The sequence below is a fragment of the Rana temporaria genome, chromosome 13 (genome assembly GCF_905171775.1).
Source record: "Rana temporaria chromosome 13, aRanTem1.1, whole genome shotgun sequence".
NCBI classification, from domain to species: domain Eukaryota; kingdom Metazoa; phylum Chordata; class Amphibia; order Anura; family Ranidae; genus Rana; species Rana temporaria.
This window is the reverse complement of record NC_053501.1, coordinates 89,708,190-89,732,234: the sequence shown is the minus strand read 5'-3', so window position 1 is coordinate 89,732,234 and position 24,045 is coordinate 89,708,190. Positions and strand designations below refer to the sequence as shown.

The window sequence follows — 24,045 nt, the reverse complement described above, 5'->3', positions numbered from 1 at the left end:
CTTTTTTGGTCATACTTCTCATGTGGGTCACAGGAGTGCAATTACTTTTGTCCTGCTGTGACTCAGGGTCAGCTACCCACTATCAGTTGACAGGGCAAACCCGCTCCAGATTCAGAAAGCATCCTAACAATATTGTCAAGATCCACCCTGCTGCCTGACAGCTAGCTCCGCCTTTCATCGCGTAGGCGGGTGCCAAAGCCAACCATGTAGCATTTTATTATTCTGTGTTTAGCCAGTAGGTGAAGGTCTAGGCTGCCCTTCACATTTTTTTCTTATATGTTCTTGCTCTTAGGATTTTAAAAGCTTGTTGTTTGCAGAGCTCAGTAGCTCAAGCTAAAATGCAACAAGCCCTGTACAAAAAAATCCTGTCAGGAAAAACATTTCTGTTTTCCTGAAGGGATTCCTGGCAAGCTTGCCATACATACAGACAGCCATTCAAAAGAACCGCCGTTCTTTTGAATGGCAAGAACACGGTGACTCCTTCGACTACAACGAGCCGGCGCTTGTCACATTTGATGCCATCGCCGCCATCTTTCTACACCCTACGCTACCCTTGTATGCTACCGCGCATGCGTCAAAGTCTCATTGAACATGCGCAGGTTTACCTGGGGACAGGTAAGCATACTGACGTAAAGGTTTTCTCGGCAGGAAACACTCTGCCAGGAATCCCGATGAGAAAATAGAGAGCAGGTTCTCTATTTTTCTTGTCAGGCTTCCCGGCAGTTTTCTCGACGAGAAAGCATACACACGCACGGTTTTCACAGAAATAAGCTCTCTCAGCAGCTTTCTTGCCGAGAAAAACGGTCGTGTGTACAAGGCTTCACAGTTGGATTTTTGACATTTTATGATTTACTTTTTTACTAGTAATGGCGGTGAACAGTGATTTTTATTTTTTTATTTTGGGACTGCGACATTATGGCAGACACATCGGACACTTTTAAAAACATTTTTGGGACCATTGGCATTTATACAGCGAGCAGTGCTGTAAAAATGCCCCTAGTGGCCACAATGGGAAGCGACGTAAGGTAACGTAGATTTGCCCAGCCGAGCCAACCTGCCGCAGTAAAACTGTGTCGGCTGGTCGGCAAGTGGTTAAACACACACATACACTATATTGTGAAAAGTATTGGTACGCCTGCCTTTACACGCACAGGAACTTTAATGGCATCCCAGTCTTAGTCCGTAGGGTTCAATATTGAGTTGGCCCACCCTTTATAGCTATGACAGCTTCAACTCTTCTGGGTAGGCTGTCCACAAGGTTTAGGAGTGTGTCTATGGGAATGTTTGACCGTTCTTCCAGAAGCGCATTTGTGGGGTCAGGCACTGATGTTGGATAAGAAGGCCTGGCTCGCAGTCTCCACTCTAATTCATCTCAAAGGTGTTCTATTGGGTTGAGAACAGGACTCTGTGCAGGCCAGTCAAATTCCTCCACCCCAAACTCGCTCATCCATGTCTTTATGGACCTTGCTTATACAGACTTGTATAATAAAATGTTAATGTACAGTAGATCAAGGAACAGTAATTTGAATAGGAAGTGACAAGACAATGATCAGTAAACAGGAAATGCCCAGTGCCTGGGGTTGTACAGTAAAGGGTAATGGACCTTAAGTGATAGATTTTTAAGGTTTAAATGTGCAGTGAAAAGGGATTACATAGTAAAGGGCTATTGTACTTTGAATGAAAAAGGTGCAATAAACCGTTATAACCCATTCACACTATAGTGATCCATTGGTGTGTGTACTACACACTCATTAGTGTAGATGTGCGTTGGGGTACTATTCTGAATGAATAACACTACAATACAGCACATACATTTTGTTTATCGGAATCCATAGGTGTGATGCCAGCCTTAACCCCTTCAGCTCTGGACGATTTATCCCCCTTCACGACCAGGCCATTTTTTGCTATATGGCACTGCGTTACTTTAAAGCGGTTGTATACCCAGAAAAAAATCCCTGCAAGGCAAAGGCAGAATGAGCTAGTATGACTAGCATACTAGCTCATTATCAATTACTTACCTTAGTTTGAAGCCCCCGCAATGGTCCTCGGACACATTCTCCGTCGCCACCATGATAGCCGTAGTGACTTCCGGGATTCGCCGCTCTGGTGCTGTGACTGACCAGAGCGGCGATGGCGTCACTCCCGCACATGCGCACATTTCCGGCACTCTCCGGCACTCTCAGTGCGCCTGCGACGTGCCTGATTTTCTGCAAATATCTCCTTAACCATATAGGTTAAGGAGATATTGCAAGCACCTACAGGTAAGCCTTAATGTAGGCTTACCTGTAGATGCAAGTGGTTCAAAAGGGTATACAACCGATTTAACTGACAATTGCGCGGTCGTACGATGTTCCCAAAAAAAATTATTAATTTTTTTCCCCACAAATAGAACTTTCTTTTTGTGGTATTTGATTACCTCTGTGTTTTATATGTTTTGCGCTATAAACAAAAAACTGTAAATTTTGAAAAAATAAATAACTGCAAAAAATCAAATTTCTTCATCAATTTAGGCCAATGTGTATTCTGCGACATATAAAAAAAATCCCAAAAAGCGTATATTGATTTGCGCAAAAGTTTTTTATAGCATCTACAAACTATGGGATATACTGTATTTATGGAATTTTTATATATTTATACATTTTTTACTAGTAATGGCGGCACTCAGCAACTTATAGCGGGACTGCGATATTGCGGCAGACAAAATCAGACACAGACTGACACATTTTGGGGACCAGTGACACTAATGCAGTGATCAGTGCTAAAAATATACACTGTTATGCAGCGCACACACGATCGGACTTCCGATGGGATAAAATCCGATGGAAATTTACATCGGAATTCCGATGAAGCTGACTTTCATCAGTCTTGCCTACACACCATCACACTAAATTCCGACCGTCCAAAATGCGGTGACCTAAAACACTACCACGAGCCGAGAAAAATTAAGTTCAATGCTTCCGAGCATGCGTCGACTTGATTCTGAGAATGCGTGGATTTTTCTCCGATGGATTTCCACACAGACGATCAGAATTTCCTATCGTTTTTTTTTTCATTGGAAAAATGTAAAACATGTCTAGCGCTCACCCCCGAAGGAGCCGCTGAATAGTTTGGGATCGGCGTATTAAGTTGCCAAGTTCTCTTGTCTAGGGGTATAACTTGTGAGTGTGGATAAGGAGCAAATGTCCAGACAACAGTGTGGATTTTCAAATGCTTTATTCCAAGGCTAACATAGCCAACATCAACATAACACACAGTAGAGAAAAGGTTGATGAGCAAGAGGAAACTGTGGTATCAGGCCTTGGATATCAAAGCATGAAGAGCAAGTCTGCTCTCAGTACAGATAGCTCAAACGTCGCCACTCCCGCCGGAGTGGGTAAATTGTCCCCGGACAGGTAGTTAACTTCAGCCTGGCAGCCGGTGGGTCACTTGCAAATAAAGTCACTGGGAGGAAACAAGGCCTCTGGACAGGCCTGATAGGTGTTTGAAAAATGGTTAAAGATTAGGACTGACAAATCCTCCCAGTAAGCACAATTTAGGGTCACCCATGGACAGTTGCAATGTACCTGTCATGTGGCGTGGTGACCGGATCTCGATGGTACGTCCCAACCTTGCAGACAACCTCTGTATCTGGGTTCTCCCGAGCAGACTCCTCATCGTACAGCTCCCAGCTTAGGATCTGGAACCCAGCAAGCCGCGGGGGTCCCTCTCAGCATCAAAGTGAGACTCTGCCTGGTATGCAGCTCCGATCAGGCGAGCCTCGATGGCGGGGCCCATGGATGCGCGCACCCCGAAGGTGGACGCTGCACCTGGACTCGGGCCCCGCATAGCACACACTACCTATGGCGGCCGCCACAGATTTACCCCCGCCAGCATGCCCAAAAGAGTGAAAAACCCTTCTGATTGGCTGCTGGGAAAGATGGGTCCATTAGAACCCCTCTAGCGCCAACTGTCGTCCAGGGGTGACAACACACCCCTGACACGCAGACCGACCTAGGAGGCAGTTCCAAACTGGCAACAGCACAAACTAAACATCTGCGAGTGGGAGCAACTTAAATCTCCCATTCCACTAACTTTAGCGTAGCGCTCCACTAACTAAAAAAAAGGGGGGGGGCGCTACATATGTTATATTTATTTACACCGATGGAAAAAAGTCCGATGGGGTCCACACATGATCGGTTTTTCAGATGAAAAAAGTCCATCGGAAAAAACGATCATGTGTACATGGCATTACTGTAGTAGTGACACTGGCTGGGAAGGGGTTAACACCAGGGGCGATCTAAGGGTTACCTGTGTGCCCAACCTGTGTTTGTATGCTGTGTTAGGTGCTTTTACTAGAGGAAGGCATTGATCCATGTTCTTGCTTTGCAGGAACACAGGATCCATCCCTTCCCTTTTGACAGAACTTCAAACTGGCCTTGTTTACATAGGCAGATCGCTGTTCTGGCTCTCTGCCTATTGATCGGCGGGTCGGTGGTACAGGCAGATCAGCTCCTGCTGTGTTGTATGGGCTGTTGCTGGCGCGCTAGCGTGCTCCGGGCCCGGAAATGCAGGATCACGTACAAGGGAACGTGATCCTGCACAGCAGAGCCACCTTGCCACCGTACATGTACGTTTTACGGTCGGCAAGCAGTTAAAGCCCACATCTGGGGAAACTAAAAATGCTCCCTTGCAGTGGGACTGCCCCTGCACTGCAAGGATTAAATGGTCATCTAGATCTAGGGGGGGCATAAAAAAAAGCAGTTTTATTGACCCCAAACCTTCCCCTCTCCCGGCAGCCAGTGGTCTCCTCTACTTCCCTACACTGCATTCAGCTAGAAAACGGAAAGAAATATAACAGATTTCTCCACTAAACAGCTGATTGTCGGCTGTCGGAATACTTGAACGGTGCGGTGCCTGCATCTGATTGGATGCAGCTGCTGTTTGGCCAACAATTTTCCACTTGGCTCCTTCAATTTTTCAATTGAAGGATGTCGGATGGATTGGTGCCAACAGGGCCACCCACTGATTAAACTCTGGCTTGTTCATAAAAAAATTGAAAAATCTGTGCCCGGTGTATGGCCAGATTTTGTCCCATCTGTCCCCAATCCAGCAACATATCACTAGATCAATAGACCTTCTCAGTCAGGATCACGCATGTGCTCTGCAATGTCATCCATTCTCATGGCTGTCGGATCGGATTTCCATCAGACAAATCCGTGGAATTTTGTCCGAAGGGCGTTGGCCATGAATTTGTTCTGCATACAGACGGCAGAACTCTTTCAGCCAACATACACAAAACTACGTGTTTTTTTTGCTCTTTAGCGCCACCCTTTGGGAAACTTCTGCTAATGTTGTCTTATGGTTAGCATTGGTTCGGAGCATGCATGTTTGTACTTTGGATTTTAGTCCGACGGATTTGTGTACACATGATCGGATAATCCGACTGAACACATTTGTTGTCGGACAATTTGAGAGCATGGCCATCCAACATTTGTTGTCGGAAATTCCGACAACAATTGTCTGATGGAGCATAGAAACGGATTATCCGCCAAAACACGTCCGTCGGACAATTGTTGTCGGAATATTCTTTAGACACCTATCGGAATAACTGGGATTGTAGATGGCCAGGAAGATCGAATCTGGCCAATCTAATCAGCAATATCCCATGTTGAATCTTTAGCGATGTTTACAGTGAAACTTCTCACACAGAGATTTTATATTAACTATGTTAGTTTTTTTTCCCTCCACAGATCAACAGGATTGTAGGGAGAAAGTGACAGAAAAAGTCCTACAACTCTACGATTCTCCTTACCATGAGCGATACAGGACTCTTCCGCATGAAAGCTGCCAGCCATCTGTGGATGAAAGACCAGCGGATGAATATGATCAACCCTGGGAGTGGAAGAAGGATGATATCAGCCGAGCATTTGCAGGTAGAACAGATTGGAAAAGTAACAGTGCAAAGATTTCTCTACCAACTGGATTTGTACTTTTTGCTGTTATTATTATTATTATTATTATTATTATTATTATTATTATTTAGGTACTTGTATAGCACGGTCAATTTACAAAGCGCTTTACATATACATTGTACATTCACATCGGTCCCTACCCTCAAGGAGCTTTCAATCTAAGGTCCCTAACTCACATTCATATACTAGGGCCAATTTTTGACAGAAGCTAATTAACCAATCAGCATGTCTTTGGAGTGTGGGAGGAAACCGGAGTACCCAGAGGAAACCCACCCAGGCACAGGGAGAACATGCAAACTCCAGGCAGGTAGTGACGTGGTTGGGATTCGAACCAGTGACCCTTTTTACTGCTAGGCAAGAGTGTTGCCCTCTACACCACTGTGCCGCCCCTGTTCATTGTACATAAAAACTTCTTTGGGGTGCGAGGTAGGGAGATCCAGGGATGCGTTTAATTTATATATTGCTTTAATTTTCTAAATTTGGCCTTTGAGTATCTTAAAGTGGATGTAAACCCAATTTTTTATTTTTTTTTGCTGTCACAATGTAGAGTATAAAGCCCCATACACACTATCAGTTTTCCTGCAGATTTTTCTCTTCAGGTTTACCAAAACCATGTAGTGCAAGGGCCTGCCTGATTGCATACAAATTGAATCTCTTAGGCCCCGTACACACGACAGAGTTTCTCGGCAGAATTCACCGAGAAACTCGGTCAAAACCCGGATTCTGCCGAGAAACTCTGTCGTCTGTACAGTTTTGGCTCGATGGAGCCGCCGAGGAACTCGACGGGAAAATAGAGAACATGTTCTCTATTTTCTCGTTGTTCTATGGGAGAAGGCGGCCCGCCGAGCTCCTCGGCGGCTTCATCCCAAAACTCGACGAGGAACTCGACGTGCCAAGCACGTCGAGTTCCTCTGTCGTGTGTACGAGGCCTCAAGGTTTGACCTCATATTAGATGGTTTTGGTATACCTGAAGAGAAAAACCTCCCGGAAAAATTATAGTGTGTATGGGGCTTCAGATTTCCTATCATCTTTGCCCAGTCTTGCCACAAAGAGTTAATCCAGCTCTGAGCAATTTTTTTTTTCAGCGAGCTAAACGGACAAACGGGAGAAAACTTTTGTCCGTTTTTTTCCCCTTGCTGTGAATGACAGGTTATTTACATATCTCATGCACTAGCCTGATACAGGCATTATTTTTTAATTCCCACCCCCACTCCTTTTCTGAAGTCATGTGGTTACTTTTCTGGATTTTGACTGGATGTTAGTGATTATAGCAGAATTTAATGTAAGGAATACATAGGACAAAATGCATGCCAGCAAGGGGAGTGTAGAGGTGGGCAGGGAGTCTACTGACATCACGACTCCACCCACCGAGCTCCAGACAACAGACCCACCCACAGAATCTGCAGTTTTTCAGTTCTTATAACAGACAGAGGGGAGACATTTGACAGGTATAGATACATGCAGGAGGTATGTATATCCTTATAGATCAGCACTATAGCAGTAGTTTAGAAAGGATGAGAGTGGGTTTACATCCACTTTAAAGGAACCTATTTAGAAAATAAAAAATGAACCTTTACAACCCCTTTAACCACTTCATTACTGGGCACTTAAACCACCTTCGTGCCCAGACAAATTTTCAGCTTTCAGCGCTGACGCATTTTGAATGACAATTGCGCGGTCATACAACACTGTACCCAAATTATATTTTTATCATTTTTTTCCCACAAAGAGAGCTTTCTTTTGGTGGTATTTGATCATCTATGCAATTTTTTTTCTTTTTTGCGCTATAATCATAAACATTTCCCTCAGTTTAGGTCGATACGTATTCTTCTACATCATATTTTTGTTAAAAAAATCGCAATAAGCGTATATTGATTGGTTTGCGCAAAAGTTATAGCGCCTACAAAATAGGGGATAGATTTATGTGTTTTTTTTTACTAGTAATGGCGGCGATCTGCGTTTTTTTTTTTTTTTCAGGCTTGCGATATTGCGGCGGACGTATCGGACACTTTTGACACAATTTTGGGACCATTCACATTTATACAGCGATCAGTGCTATACAAATGCACTAATTACTGTATAAATGTGACTGGCAGTGAAGGGGTTAACACTAGGGGGAGAGGAAGGGGTTAAATGTGTATCCTGGGTGTGTCCTAACTGTGTGGGGGGAGGGGACTGACTGGGGGAGGTGACCGATGCTGTGTCCCTATGTACAAGGGACACAGATCGGTCTCCTCTCTCCCTGACAGGACGTGGAGCTCTGTGTTTACACACAGAGCTCCACGTCCCTGCTGTCACCACCGATCGCGGGTACCTGGTGGACATCGCGGCCGCCAGGCACACCCATCGGCTTCCCAGCGATGCACCGGGCACAGTGTTTCCCCGCTGCACGCACAGTGTTTTCCCAGCGGCACGCACGTGGAATGTAAGCAAGAGGACGTCCACTCCGGCACTCGAGAGCCGCGCTATGGACGTCTTTCGTCTATAACGCGGATCTCAAGTGGTTAACATATAACATTATTATTATTATTACTACTCTATTATTCTTTGTCTTGATTGCTTTATGCTTAATTGCTGTATTGTTGCTAAAGCAACTATTTTTAATGTTACGCTTTGATCCTGTTGCAACATGGTTACAACTGTTGATAAAAGAAAAATGTGATACTGCGCTAACTAACTAGGTAAACAGAGAATAAATAAGCTGCAACAAAAATTGTGATATACACACAATATACAGACAAAACGGAAAAAATAAGTTGCGCTAAACCATAAGTGAGTATAAATTATTAAATTGAATAATAATAAATAAATTAATATAAATAGTGTCCATAAAGTCCAACGGACAAAAAATAAAATCGTAGTGAAAGTTCAGATCAGGTGAGTGAATTAATGAGTAGAGATATGAAACGTGACTGGCAAGCATAAATCCTCCACCGGTGCAAAAGATGAATATATGACTATGCGCTTACCAGAAGGGCAAGCAAACAAGGCTTGCAGCTGGAACCCCCAGCTAGGGTCTTTATCAGGAACTGCCACTGGTAGTCTGGGTGGTATTCCTCCAATTATGTGGATAGGTTCAAATTCCAAGGAGCATGAAAGAAATATATCATATGGTGATGTACCGCAGATAAATTGAATTATTAGCACACCAAAGGAAAGCCGCCACCGATAGGTATCACCAAATAGGGGGGACTCTTACCAGATATATAAAAACAGATTGCTTATGGCCAAACCCAGCCAGGGCCTTTAAAAGATTGCCTCCAAATTCGCCAGCCAGAGCAAACGACTCTTACAAGCAGCCACAGCAGAGTATATCACCTCACAAAAATTCCCAGAATCCTTCTGTGAAGCAGGTTCTTGATAAGATCTCTCTCTCCACACTGTTCTAGGCACCTGATTTGAACTTTCACTACAATTTTATTTTTTGTCCGTTGGACTTTATGGACACTATTTATATTAATTTATTTATTATTATTCAATTTAATAATTTATACTCACGTATGGTTTAGCGCAACTTATTTTTTCCATTTACAACTGTTGATAGATGTTTCAATAAAATTTTTGTCCGATGTGAACTCAACGTCCGATTTTCGTTTCATTAGTACGGTTGTCATCCGAAAAAACGTAAGCGCAAGACTACGCATGCTCAGAAACAAAAAATACATACAAAACTATTCAACACATCACATCACTTCTGAAGTTGTATTTTGTTGTACGAACATTTTCGTATTGTGAGTAACCTCTTCACTTTCGAGACTAGCATGCAACCAAAAATGGACTTCCGATCGTCCCAAAATGTAAGCGTGTATACGAGCAGGCCCGGATTTACTCCCTTTGCCGCCCCAAGGCCAGGTCCTTCAATACCGCCCCTGCCTGGGCAGTACAGGGGGGACATTATCCGCAGGACACTGAGAAGCTTAGAGAACTGGGGGGGTGCTCACCACCTCTTCCCTCAGTTTTCTCTCCTCTCACCATCCGTGACATGACAGGGGGGAACTCCCGAAGTGAAAGTGTCCTCTCCGCCACAGTGCCGCCCCTGCACATACTGCCGCCCCGAGGCCTGGCCTTGTTGGCCTTGTCTGGAATCCGGCCCTGTGTACGAGGCTTTAGAACTGCATATGACGTTCAACTTTCAAATGTATATCCAAGTCAGAAAAGGACAAAAAGCTAATCGATCTGAGAGATGGTGTGGTTCAGGGTGAGTCTTTTGCCCTATACACACGATCGGAATTTACGATCGTGTGTAGCCCCATCTGAGTTTTTTCATCCGGAATTCCGATGAATTCCATCGGACTTTAGATATAGAACATGTTCTATATTTTTCTGATAGAATGTGATTTGGCTGGGCAAAAGCCCGATCCTGTTTACGCGGCATCAGTCTATTGATAGTCAGTTTATTATTCAGTGGCAGCCTATTCATACGGGGGCGCAGGGGCACCGCCCCCTAATCAATGCGTCTGTCCCCTAATTTACATGCAGGGGGCCGGGCACATGGATTCCAATGTTTTTTTTATTTTTTTGAAGCATGTGGTTAGAGCTGGAGGGTCTAATTGACTTCAAAAAGGGTGGGCTGGGGGGGCAAAGCCCACCTGCTTGTGTAACAATTACAAATTAATATTCACTATTGTCTTCCTGATTCTCCTCCCGGCCAATCAGGAAGCGGGCCCTGAGACCCCATTGGCCAAGAGTAGAAGCAACCATATTGGTCGCCAAGGAGGAGGAGAAGCAGGGGGGAAGCTGCCGTGAATGGGGTAAGTGGGTGGCTGGAGGGGGAAAGGACAAGCGAGTGATGGGGACTAGCTTTCTGACTACAGTGGTACCTTGGATTACGAGCATAAGCCGCTCCAGGAGAATGCTCGTAATCCAAAGCACTCGCATATCAAAGCGAGTTTCCCCGTAGAAGTCAATGGAAATAAAAATAATTAGTTCCGCATTGACTTCTATGGCATGCAATACTGCATGTAACCAGAGGTGGGGGGAGCCGGAGAGCCTCATAAATACTTGGAAAGGCTCGGTTGAACTCGGAATCCTTGGAAAGTCTCGGGAACTGAATATTTGTGAGTATTTCTGAGTTTTTCCGAGTATTTCTGAACTGCTCCAATCGGCTCCGGTGCCCCCGGACCTCTGGCCAAATGCGGTATTGCACATCGCTGTGGCTTGAACACTGCTCGTTTTGCGAGACAATCCTCGCAAACCGAGTCAGAATTCCAGAGAAATGTATTGCGAAACGCTCGTTAACCACGTTACTCGCAATCCGAGGTGTCACTGTATTTTAGTTACCCCCACCCATCCCAGTCACCGATCAGCTTGGAAAACTTTCCTGAATGGACAATCTGTCATGGTTTCCTGCCTGCGACGGGGGGGGGGGATTTCAGGACGGGGAAGTTCAGGACTAACCGACCGACCCGGGAGGGGTGGTGGCAGGTGTTTTGTTTGCCCCCCAAAAAAATGGACCAAATGCCACCACTGGTATCGCATAGCTCCCAACTGTCCCTGATTTCGAGGGACTGTCCCTGATTTGGAGCAATGTCTCTCTGTCCCTCAGTCCTCCTCATTTGTCCCATATTTTGGTCTGATCTATATAAATGTATCAAAGTGTTTTCCAGCACTAAACCTTTCATCTGATTTATAAATTGCTGCATTTATAAATTCCAAAAGCCAATATAAAGGAATATGAGTGGTAAAAAAAAGCACTTGGGGGGTTTAACCAATTTTGTTTTTTTTGTACAATTCTCCTTTAAGGGGGCGTGGCAGGGTGTGTCCTATGCCTGCATACTTTTTGCTGATAGGTGTCCCTCATTCCCATCTCAAAAAGTTGGGAGGTATGGTTTCGATGTGTGTTATATGTCAGTAAGCTTGTTGACTTAAAATGATCACAGGCAGGTATAAGACTCATCAAAATCCTCCTTCGGGAATTAAATATACACAATATTTGGTGTTGTGTATGATTGAGAATGTGAAAATCTGGAAACAACTTCTGGAAAAAATAAAAATAAACGTAGAAATTGTGAAAATTGTTACATAAAAATGGATGTAATAACAAAATCAGTAACTAGGTGTCACCAAGAGCTCAGGCATCACAATGCTACAGTCATCACTTTCCATCAGTAGGAGAAACCGGAGTATGACTATTCCCAAAAGTTTAACCACTTGCTTACTGGGCACATATACCCCCTTCCTGCCCAGGCGAAATTTCAGCTTTCGGCACTGTCACACTTTGAATGAAAATTGCGTGGTCGTGCGACGTGGCTCCCAAACAAAATTGACGTCCTTTTTTCCCCACAAATAGAGCTTTCTTTTGGTGGTATTTGATCACCTCTGCTGTTTTTTATTTTTTGCGCAATAAACAAAAAAAGAGCGTCAATTTTGAAAAAAAAAACACAATTTTGTTTACCTTTTGCTATAATAAATATCTCATTTATTAAAAAAAAAAAAATAGGATTTTTGTACTCACCGTAAAATCCATTTCTCTGAGTTCATCAACGGACACAGCAGCAATTGACCTTAGGGTATTATCCTTCCTTTTAGGAGATTGACTAGGCAGAAATCAGCACTTTAAGTGTTAAAACACTTTATACAGCACAGTACCTCCCAGGGGGCAGATCCCCCGGATACATCCCTCTCTCTGCCTCATGCAGCCCCAGTTCGTAACAAGCAGTACAAACAAAGGAGGGGAGGGTGCTGTGTCCGTCCATGAACTCAGAGAAATGGATTTTACGGTGAGTACAAAAATCCTATTTTCTCTTCCGTTCACGGACGGACACAGCAGCAATTGACCCCAATTGATCCCCAAGCAGTGTCAATTTTTTTTCGAGGGGTGGGAAAAACACAGCAAACCAAACTTCACCCCAAACAAACCAGGGTTCCTCAACGGAGGAACTTCAACCTTAAATAGCCGCCTGTAAAACCTTGCGGCCAAAGGAGGCATCCGAAGATGCACTCACATCCACCTTGTAAAACTTTGAGAAGGTGTGGACTGATGACCAGGTCGCTGCCTTACACACCTGTAACACAGACGCTTGATGGCGGAAAGTCCAAGAGGCACCAATCACCCTGGTCGAATGCGCCGTAACCGGAAAGGGAGGCGCCCGCCCCTTTAGGGCATAGGCCTGAAGCATGACCTGTTGGATCCACCTAGAAATGGTGGCCGACGAGACCGCCAGACCTTTCTTAGGACCAGTCACCGACACAAACAGTGAATCCGACTTCCGAAACGGAGCCGTAGCAGACAAGTACACCCGTAGGGCTCGAACCACGTCCAAGGAATGCAACGTGGCCTCCTTCGGGTTCTTCGGCCGAGGACATAAGGTTGGCAAAACAATGTCCTCATTAATGTGAAAAGCCGAAACAACCTTTGGAAGGAATGACGGCCGAGGCTGCAGCACCACCTTGTCCTTGTGGATGACCAAGAAAGGAGCCTTGCAAGACAAGGCCGCCAGTTCAGAAACCCGTCTGACCGAAGTAATTGCCACCAGAAAAACCACCTTCTGGGACAGAGTCAACAAGGGAATCATTCGAATGTCCTCAAACAGAGACTCTTGAAGCACCGAGAGGACTAAGTTCAAGTCCCATGGAGGCAGTGGAGGACGCACAGGAGGGGCCACATGCCGAACCCCCTGTACAAACGTATGCACCAGGGAGTGCACCGCCAATGGTCGCTGAAAGTAAACAGCCAAGGCCGAAATCTGACCCTTAAGGCGAGAGCCTGATCCACTCCACGCTGTAAGAACAGCAGAATCCGGAACATCACGTATGAATGGGGGTGCCAATTCATCTCCTCACACATAGAGATGTAAGCCTTCCACGTACTATGGTAAATCCTCTGAGAAGTAGACTTCCGTGCACGTAGCATGGTAGAAATCACCGGATCCGACAGGCCTCGGTCCTTCAGCACCTGGCTCTCAACAGCCACGCCGTTAAAGCCAGCGACTGTAAAGCAGGGTGAAAGATAGGACCCTGCGACAGAAGATCTTCTCTCGGGTAGACGCCAAGGGACGTCTGCCACCAGACGCACCAGGTCTGCGTACCAGGGACGGCGCGGCCAATCCGGGGCGATCAGGATTGTTGGTATCCCCTTGGCTTCCACTCTGCGCAGCAGGCGGGGAAGAAGCTTCAGAGGAGGGAAGGCGTAGATTAGGCGATAGTGACCCAATGGCGCCACCAACGTGTCTGATGCGTCTGCCCACGGGTCTCTTGACCTGGCCACGAACCGTGACACCTTCCGATTGAGACGGGATGCCAGAAGATCCACGTCTGGAGTGCCCCATTTTTGACACAAACTCTGAAACACTTTCAGGTGTAGCGACCATTCTCCTTGGTCTAGCGTTTGGCGACTTAGGTAGTCGGCCTGCCAGTTCTGCACCCCCGGAATGTACACGGCCGACAGAGCCGGAACGTACCTTTCGGCCCACCGGAGGATGCACGTGACTTCCGTCGCTGTGGCCGAGCTCCGTGTGCCCTCTTGATGATTGACGGCCGTGGCGTTGTCGGACTGGATCCTGACCAGACCACTTGGAGAGGCACATCTTGATCGCCCGGAGCTCCAGGATATTGATTGGTAGGCGGGACTCCTCCTGAGTCCAGCGCCTCTGGGCTGACTGGACACCCCAGACACCCCCCCAGCCGGAGAGGCTGGCATCCGTCATGACCACAGTCCAATGGCACGGCAGAAACAATTTCCCGGTCTGAAGTACCGGAGATGTCAGCCACCACACTAGGGAGGACCTGACCAGACGGCTCACCCGGACTTGGTAATCCAGAGACGAAGGGAGCTTGTCCCAACGCGACAGAATCTCTTTCTGTAACACTCGAGTGTGGAATTGAGCATACGGAACCACCTCGAAAGAGGCCACCATCAGACCCAGAACCCTCATGCAAAAGCGAAGCAACGACCACTTCTGGGTCGACCAACCGCTGCACCGCAGATTGCAGTGTCTGTAGTTTTTCCATTGGGAGGAAAACTCTCGCCTCCGCGGAATCCAGGACCAACCCCAGATACTCCAGCCGTTGAGACGGCACCAACACTGACTTCTGGACATTCAGTAGCCAACCGAATTCCCGTAGGGTCTGGCAGGTGATAGACACATCCCTTCTAACTCTGAGCTTGAGGAAGCTCTCAGAAGAAGGTCGTCCAGGTATCCTACAATAGCGATTCTGCGCTGCCTACAATATGCAGGTACGCATCCAAGGACGCCAGAAAATCCCCCTGATGGAGTGCTGCCACTACAGAGCGAACCGACTCCATCTTGAACTTTTGCACTATGACAAAACAGTTGAGGGCCTTGAGATCCAGGATTGGACGGACCCCTTCCTTCTTGGGTACTACAAACAGATTGGAGTAAAACCCCTGAAACCGTTCCATTGAGGGAACCGTCACAATCACTCCCCTGACCAGCAGATCCTGCACAGCCCCTGACAGGGCCTCCCGGCGTTCCAGAAGAAGCTGGAGGTTGGAAGGAAAAAAATCTGTTTGGTGGACAAGAGAGAAACTCTATCTTGTACCCAGAGGAAACTACTTTGCAAACCCATCGGTCGGAAAGAGAGGACCTCCACCGAGCCGCAAAGTCGGCCCCCCGCCCGAGATACGGGCAGGGGCAGGCCTTCATGCGGAAGCAGGCTTATCCGCAGTCTTGTTGGGCTTGCGGTACCAGGGGCGCTTCTGCCCTTCAGCGGGCGCCTTGGCACCCTGGAAACGTTTACCTGCCGCACCGGGCGGGCGAAAAAAACGATTGGGGGCGGTAAAGGAGGGCCCCTGCTTACGGCGAGGCTCCTTACCTTTACCCGACTGTGGGAGCAGAGTGCTCTTACCTCCCGTGGCATCCTTTATGATGTCATCCATAGATGCCCCAAAAAGCCGTTCACCAGGTAAGTCCATCAAAGGGTAAGTCCACCAAGGCCTTTTTAGAGGACTGGTCCGCAGACCAACACTGCAGCCACACAAGGCGGCGTAACACCACCGCGTAGGCGGAGGCCCTGGAAAGTAGGGGAAGCGTGTCCAGGGCCGACTCGCAGACAAATTTGAGGCCCTGCACCAACTGGTCGGCCAGGTCCACACAGAGCTCCGAAGCATTCTGCGCCTCCAGCTCCTGCAGCAGCGACTTTGCTCATTCGGTAAGTGTCTGCGATACTAGAGCCCCAGCCAAGACCGGTCTCACCGCCGACCCCACCACTGTGAACATGGAGCGGGCCACAGCCTCAGCTCTCCTATCTGCGGGGTCCTTAAAAGCGCGAGCCCCTTACACCGGCAACGTTGTAGCCTTGTTCAGTCTGGGCACAGGGGGGTCCACTGACGGAGGAGAGATCCACCTTTTCAGGAAATCCTCCTCAAACGGGTAACGGACCGCAAAGTATTTTGTGACAGAAAAAACTTTCTGCGGCCGATCCCATTCCTTGTACAATATTTTGTCCAAATAAGGAACACAAGGAAACACTTTTTTTGGGGCGGCTTGCGGAACCCAAAAGGGACCGGCATCTCTGATGTCTCCGCCGAATCCTCAAGTTTTTGAGTATCCCGCACCGCAGTGATAAGAGCTCCAACAAACGCCTTATCATGCGCTAACCCTGATGCAGAGTCATCCTCACTGTCCGTGTGGGCTAGGCCTGCATCTTCTGACATAACGGAACCAGGGCTGGACGCAGTAGCAGGGCCCGATTCTGTGTCAGAGACATCCCCAGAAGAAGGCGGAGGGAGGGGGCGCTTTTTACCCCCCTTCTGGCCACTCGCCGCTTCAATCCTGGCAACAAATGCCTCAAGGACTGCTGTCATAGCATCCATGGAGGCTGCAGGAACAGGGGCACTAAGAGTTAAATCCGGCATGTTTTGGGGAGAAGCCTCCGGTTCGGACGCCATGCTGACCCATTGCCACCCTTGTACTGAAAGGCAAGACCCACAGGCCACCCTCCCGGCCGTAACAGAGAGCAGGGGACCCCCCAGAGGACTCACCACCCGACCAGGCTGTACTGCTGCTGTGACTGTCCAGAGCACTGTCCGTGCTGTGCCGTCCCTAAGGAAGTGTGCTGCAGCCGTTCGCGCCATTATTCTGGCCGCTAGAGGCAAAACTCTCATCCAAAATGTCCGCCGACATGCAAAAATGAGCATGCGGGCTACAAGAAAATGGCCGCCGATCGTTTTCAAAAGCAGCCGTCACCGGCAAAATAGCGGCCGAGCACATTGTAAAACACAAATGGCGCCAACACACAGTAAAACACAGCCAGCATGCAGGACCCCCCCCCCCCGCACACACGGCAGCAATAAAAAAAGCACACAGCACCCCTGACAGCAGTCCCCAGCCACCGGACGGAGCCCCCCAGGCGGACCCCCCACCTCACGGCCGACCACCCAAAATGTGGGGAAGGAGGGAGAGGAAGGGAGAGGGGAAAGTAGGGCGGACCCCCGATCGACCTCCCAGGAATGCACCAGCCGAACCACCATACCACGGCAAGGGGAATGCTACTTGCCCGTCCTGCGACCACCGGCTGGAGGCATTCCAGACAGAACCACCGTCCGCGCAGTTACGGCACACTGTGACACGGCCATAGAGACCGGTCATATGTGTGCCCTGGAGCGTATAGCTCACCGGCCACCCCTGGAGCAACGGGGCATGTCGTGGACGGCCCAGCGCGTAGCTAAAGGCCGGCACGCGCTCGATGGCCGAACATGGGGGGACTACAAGGATCGAGGATCCAGGTTGTCACCCAGTCGGCAGTTGATTGTAAATCCCAGGATCTAAAAATGCAGGAAAAAATAAAAAATAAATAAATAAATCGCAAAAAATCCTCTAGAGCACATGGGCCCAGAAGAGCCATGTCATCTCCTGACACTAGGCAGAAAAAAATTGGGGCTGCATGAGGCAGAGAGACGGATGTACCCGGGGGATCCGCCCCCTGGGAGGTACTGTGCTGTATGAAGTGTTTTAACACTTAAAGTGCTGATTTCTGCCTAGTCAATCTCCTAAAAGGAAGGATAATACCCTAAGGTCAATTGCTGCTGTGTCCGTCCATGAACGGAAGAGAAAAACTATTTTTTCCTTGGTTTAGGCCGATACGTATTCTTCTACATATTTTTGGTAAAAAAAAAAATCACAATAAGCGTATAGTGATTTGGTTTGCGCAAAAGTTATAGCGGCTACAAAATAGGGGATAGAATTCTGAAATTTTTTATTATTTTTTTTTTTTTTTTACTAGTAATGGTGGTTATCTTTTTGTCAGGACTGCGATATTATGGCGGACATATCGTACACTTTTGACACAGTTTTGGAACCATTCACATTTATACAATGAACAGTGCTATAAATATGCACTGATTACTGTATAAATGTGACTGGCAGGGAAGGGGTTAACACTAGGGGGAGAGGAAGGGGTTCCCTGGGAGTGATTCTTACTCTGGGGGAGGGGACTGACTGAGGGAGGTGACCGATCTGTGTCCCTATGCACAAGGGACACAGCACCTCTCCCTGACAGGATGTGTATCCACGATCTACGTCCCTGGCTGTGTAACGGCCGATCGCGGCTACCCAGCGGACATCGCGGCCGCCAGGCACGTGCATCGGCATCTATCTCAGTGGCGTGCCCCCCAGTGGCCGGAGGAGCCAAGTATTTGCACCCACTTCCGGGGAGAGACCCTCCACTTCCCATCCCCCTTCCGCTGCCTTCTTGGAAACACACTGGTCCCAGGAGACAGCGGGGACCACTGGGACAGCCTCTCGGACTTATAGAGCCACCTTGTGGCCGTCTTTTTACAATGGCCCGGGTCTAAAGAAGTTACAGAATATCGAAAATGGTAAGGCAAAATTGAAGGGAAAAAAAGTGGCAACTTTTACAGTGTATGACATTCTTTGAAAGCAGGGTGTAATTTAGGAAATTAGCGGATTTCATTTTGGATTCTGCGTCATCCTCTTCTGGAAACTGCTGTTTGCCCAATAGGTAATAGCCGAGGGGTGGAGGGTGGCCGACCAATGGAGTCTGGATCTAATAAACCCAGTTTAACTCCTTCACGCTGATGTAACACAAAACAGAGAAGTACAGGGGGATGAGAGACGACACACACACCACTGGCTCAACAGGGGAAAATAAATAATTATTGGAGCAAATGGGATGTTGACGGTGCTTAGACATAAACAATATCAGAAAATTTAAGTTTTTTATAACAATTTATTTAAAACCTCAAAAAAAGTCAGGTTTTATATATTACATAATACATCATTTAAAAACAAAACAAAATTGCCAGAGTGTCTGATTTGGGTTGCTGGAATTTCCCAATTTTAGGGCTAATGGTCGGTATAGAGATGTTGTTGGACCCAATATATTTCGCCGTAACCGGCTTCCTCAGGGGTTCCACAAGCGACCAAATTTTATAAAGCCAGCTCTAAGCAAAGAAAATAAAAAACAACATATAAGAAATTAATACATCATAATTTACATTTATATATTTAACATTACACATGCTGAATTTTCTTGAGAGGAACATACTCTGACCTGGCAGCTCGGAAAAAGCAGAAACCGACACCAACGTTGATGAGGATGGCTGTATTTATTCTTCTCTTTATCGAAAACCCTCATCTGGGAACACCATTTTACACGCCTCAAGTGGCCACCCCCATTCCTTGATCAATAGCATACCCTACAGTCAGTACATTTGTCTTAAAAGGAACTGTGCAAAAATAAGCGATTATGAATTAGCCGCTAAAAGTCTATACCATCGCCTTAGGGACCGTGGGTATAGCCGTAAAATTCTCAAAAAAGCCTATAAGAGAGCTGCTCAGCATAATCGCCAGGAACTTATTTTTTCAAGCAAAATCAAGGATACTATGCAACCTACCCGTGTCATTACACAGTACTCCCAACATTACACCCAATTTAGGGGTATCTTAGAACAATTTTGGCCTTTACTCTTAGCCGACGGAACTATAGTCAAATACATCCAAAAGAGACCTGACATTACGTACCGTCGTGCTCCCTCCTTGAGAGACCAATTGGTTCATAGTCATTACAATTTTCCCGACAATGAAAGTAAATCTTGTTTTGGAACTTTTCCTTGTAACAAATGTAACATATGTGAATTTATTTTGAGTGGCACAAGTACCCCCCTCCCTAATGGTGGGACACGCTCTATTCGTCATAGGGTTACCTGTCAGACCATTGGAGTGGTGTACTTGGCCAAATGCTTGTGCGGCTGTTTTTATGTCGGAAAAACAAAAAGACCGTTTTATATACGGATCAAAGACCATGTTGACCCACTACGTAGGCGACTGATGACCACTGCCATAGGTCGACACGTGGGCAAAGAGCACAATTTTGCGCTCGAAATGATCAAGTTCACTGCACTTGAGCATGTCCCTGAACATGCAAGAGGCGGTGGCATCGACCGTAGACTTCTACAATTAGAAACTAAGTGGATCCAATCTTTGAACGCCACCCGGTATCCCGGACTCAATGAATACATAAGTTTTAAGTCATTTCTGTGATTAATTTTCTGACATATGTTATTGGACTCTACATTGTCCCCTGTTTTCTGTTTTCTTTTCCCTATTTTCTCTGTCTTTGATGTACCAACTGGAAACTGCTGCCGATGCATAGAGCTTACCTTGTTAAATACTGGTTTTTGAAACTGACTAGCTGTGTATCATCTGTTTGCCCTCTGTGTCCAATAATCTTTTTCTGATCCCGTTTATTTTAATAATTCTCCCCTTACCATCTTTTTCTTATTCTTCCTCCCTTTTCTTCCCTTTCCCCCCCCCCTTTTTTTGTCCTATATTAGTTTCTCGTTGTTGCCCTATAGAGGCAGATTGGTCTAATGTGCCAAAATATGCTAGCTTTACTTAAATGTTTATAGACATGCATGTGGATACTGACTTACTTTACTTGCTTATATGTTGTATAACCACTTGCCGACCGCGCCATAGCAAAAATACTGCTACAGCGCGGTCGAGTTACTGTGACAGGACGTCCCTGGGACGTCCTCGTGCACTTCCGCGTTTGCGCGTCCCCTGGGGCGCGCTCGCGGAAGTGTCCGTGCTCGCCGGGTCTAGAAGACCCGGCGCATCACGGATCACGGTAAATTGCCGCGAATCGCGGCTGTTTACCACGTGATCGCTCCGTCAAATGACGGAGCGATCACTTGTAAACAAACCGGCGTCATTTGATGACGCCGGTTCCTCCCTCTCCTCTCTGTACCGTTCGGTACAGTGCGAGAGGAGAGGAGGGGGGGGAGCGCGGGGTGTCAGCAGTGCTGTGGCTGGATCTGTGACAACTGCAGTCACAGATCCAGCCATCCCTCCCAGCTCAGCAATACTCTGCCATACCCCCCATACTTACTCTGCCATACCCCCCATACTTACTCTGCCATACCCCCCATACTTACTCTGCCATACCCCCCATACTTACTCTGCCATACCCCCCATACTTACTCTGCCATACCCCCATACTTACTCTGCCATACCCCCCATACTTACTCTGCCATACCCCCCATACTTACTCTGCCATACCCCCCCATACATACTCTGCCATACCCCCCCATACATACTCTGCCATACCCCCCCATACTCTGCCATACCCCCCCATACTCTGCCATACCCCCCCATACATACTCTGCCATACCCCCCCATACTCTGCCATACCCCCCCATACTCTGCCATACCCCCCCATACTCTGCCATACCCCCCCATACTCTGCCATACCCCCCCATACTCTGCCATACCCCCCCATACTCTGCCATACCCCCCCATACTCTGCCATACCCCCCGATACTCTGCCATACCCCGATACTCTGCCATACCCCGATACTCTGCAATACCCCGATACTCTGCAATACCCCGATACTCTGCAATACCCTGCGCGATACTCTGCAATACCCTGCGCGATACTCTGCAATACCCAAATACTCTGCAATACCCCAATACTCTGCAATACTCTGCAATACCCAAATACTCCGCAATACCCCAATACTCTGCAATACCCCCAATACCCCAATACTCTGCAATACCCAAATACTCCGCAATACCCCAATACTCCGCAATACCCCAATACTCCGCAATACCCCAATACTCCGCAATACCCCAATACTCCGCAATACCCCAATACTCCGCATATATAATGTTTTGGGGTTCTATGTAATTTTCTAGCAAATAAATTGTGATTTTTCCATGTAGGAGAGAAATGTCAGAATTGGCCTGGGTGTTCCAGAACGCCTGATGGCGCTCCCTGCATGTTGGGCCTCTGTATGTGGCCACGCCGTGTAAAAGTTGCACACATGGGGTATCGCCATACTCGGGAGGAATAGCAGAATGTGTTTTGGGGTGTTATTCGTGGTATACATATGCTGTGTGTGAGAAATAACCTGCGAATATGACAGAAACAAGTTTTTTTTTTTTTTTTTTTTACAGAATTTTCGGTCGTTTTTCTTTTATAGCGCAAAAAATAAAAAACCCAGAGGTGATCTAATACCACCAAAAGAAAGCTCTATTTGTGTGAAAAAAAGGACAACAATTTCAAATGGGTACAATGTTGTATGACGGAGTAATTGTCATTCAAATTGTGAGAGCACCGAAAGCTGAAAATTGGTCTGGTCAGGAAGGGGGTTTAAGTGCCCAGTGGTCAAGAGGTTAAATTTGTATACACTGCTGTTCATGACTAAAGTGTCATTTTTGATATTCATGCTGTGTTTCCTTGAGAGGGGATATTTTAAAACTCTGCTTGGCCATCTTGTGGCCATCTAGTAATTGACGCCTCATGACACCCAGCTACTTATTTGGGAATTTTGTTCCTCCATTAGAGCTGTGTGTCTTCATGATTGCCTGGTCTTGGACACCTCAGTTAGAATGTACCCGCTGTTGTTTTTTGCTGCCTCTTTGAGGCGTTTTTTGGCTTGGCTGTATGGACACACAAGGGCTTCTTTTGAATGCCCATTGTTTGCAGCGACGCTGCTGCTGTATGTCATCTGCCGTACCTCCCCTCTTTGCCTCCTCCCTCCGTGCTGTGCACTGGTTTGGTCTACATCACCAGGATCGCTATTCCCGCCCACCTATCCTTAATTGGATTGTTGGCCTGGGGGATCTTGGGAGTTGTAGGCACTGTGGAGATTCTGGCCGCGCGGCGCATGCGCCGTCTGCGTGAGTTGTCCGTGCACGCCCGATGACATCAGACGCTCGGGCTTGCGGGGGGGGTTTATAAGGAGCCAGCCTATTCCACCATTCTGCTGCTTCCTAATGCGCTCTCTATGATCGATGACCATACACAGGTGATGACCCTCTATCCCCAGACATCTCTTCAAACTTACTTGCTGTGCTCATCTTTTCCCTTTTTGTGATTGGCCAGCTATCTTTTGGATACTTTGAATGTCCCCTGTTTATATTTGTTTGTATGTATCTGGCTAACCAGCAACCCCTAGTGGTATTGGTATGATACATTCTCATACCCTAAATATATATGATTCCTATATTCCTTTTCTTTTCTTTATATCTCTGACTTATTAACTGATTTGTTCTCTGTGTCTCTTTTAAGATTATGGGTTTGGATACATTTCCTCTTTTCTTGTAATACAAGACGTTGGCTTTCTGGCAGTCCTCTGAGATTAAACATCTTGCTGTTTGCCAGTAAGTGTAATAGTGCTGTTTTTATCGAAGCAATTCCTTTTCTAGGATGAATTGGAACATTATGCTCAATAGGTGTATTATGTTCCCAACAGCTTGGTCCCTTTTCCTCCCCTATGGTCCAGCCTATGCCCCTATGCAGCAGAGACACATCGGGTGAAGGCATCCTTTCCCCCTTCCTTTCTTTGGGGGCTGATCTGTCCCTAGGTCCGGGTCATCGTGCATTTGGTGTCGGTTTCTGCTTTTTCCGAGCTGCCAGGTCAGAGTATGTTCCTCTCAAGAAAATTCAGCATGTGTAATGTTAAAGCGGGAGTTCACCCATTTTAAAAAAAAAAAAAAAATCTCCCCTTAGCTTCCTGCTCGTTCGGTCTAGGGGAATCGGCTATTTATATTAAAATATGTGCAGTACTTACCCGTTTTCGAGCTGCATCTTCTTCCGTCGCTTCCGGGTATGGGTCTTCAGGAGCGGGCGTTCCTTCTTGATTGACAGTCTTCCGAGAGGCTTCCGA

The 24,045-nt window shown here is 47.0% G+C and overlaps 1 protein-coding gene across 2 annotated transcripts in view; it reads left to right on the top strand.

Moving 5' to 3' along the window:
* Window positions 1-24,045, top strand: part of LOC120920293 (SH2 domain-containing adapter protein D-like) — an 85,687-nt gene that overhangs the window by 48,064 nt on the left and 13,578 nt on the right. For both annotated transcript variants that reach the window (XM_040332287.1, XM_040332288.1), the window contains one exon: window positions 5,730-5,912. In XM_040332287.1, the coding sequence (XP_040188221.1) occupies window positions 5,730-5,912 (183 nt within the window). The remainder of the gene's footprint in view (window positions 1-5,729; window positions 5,913-24,045) is intronic.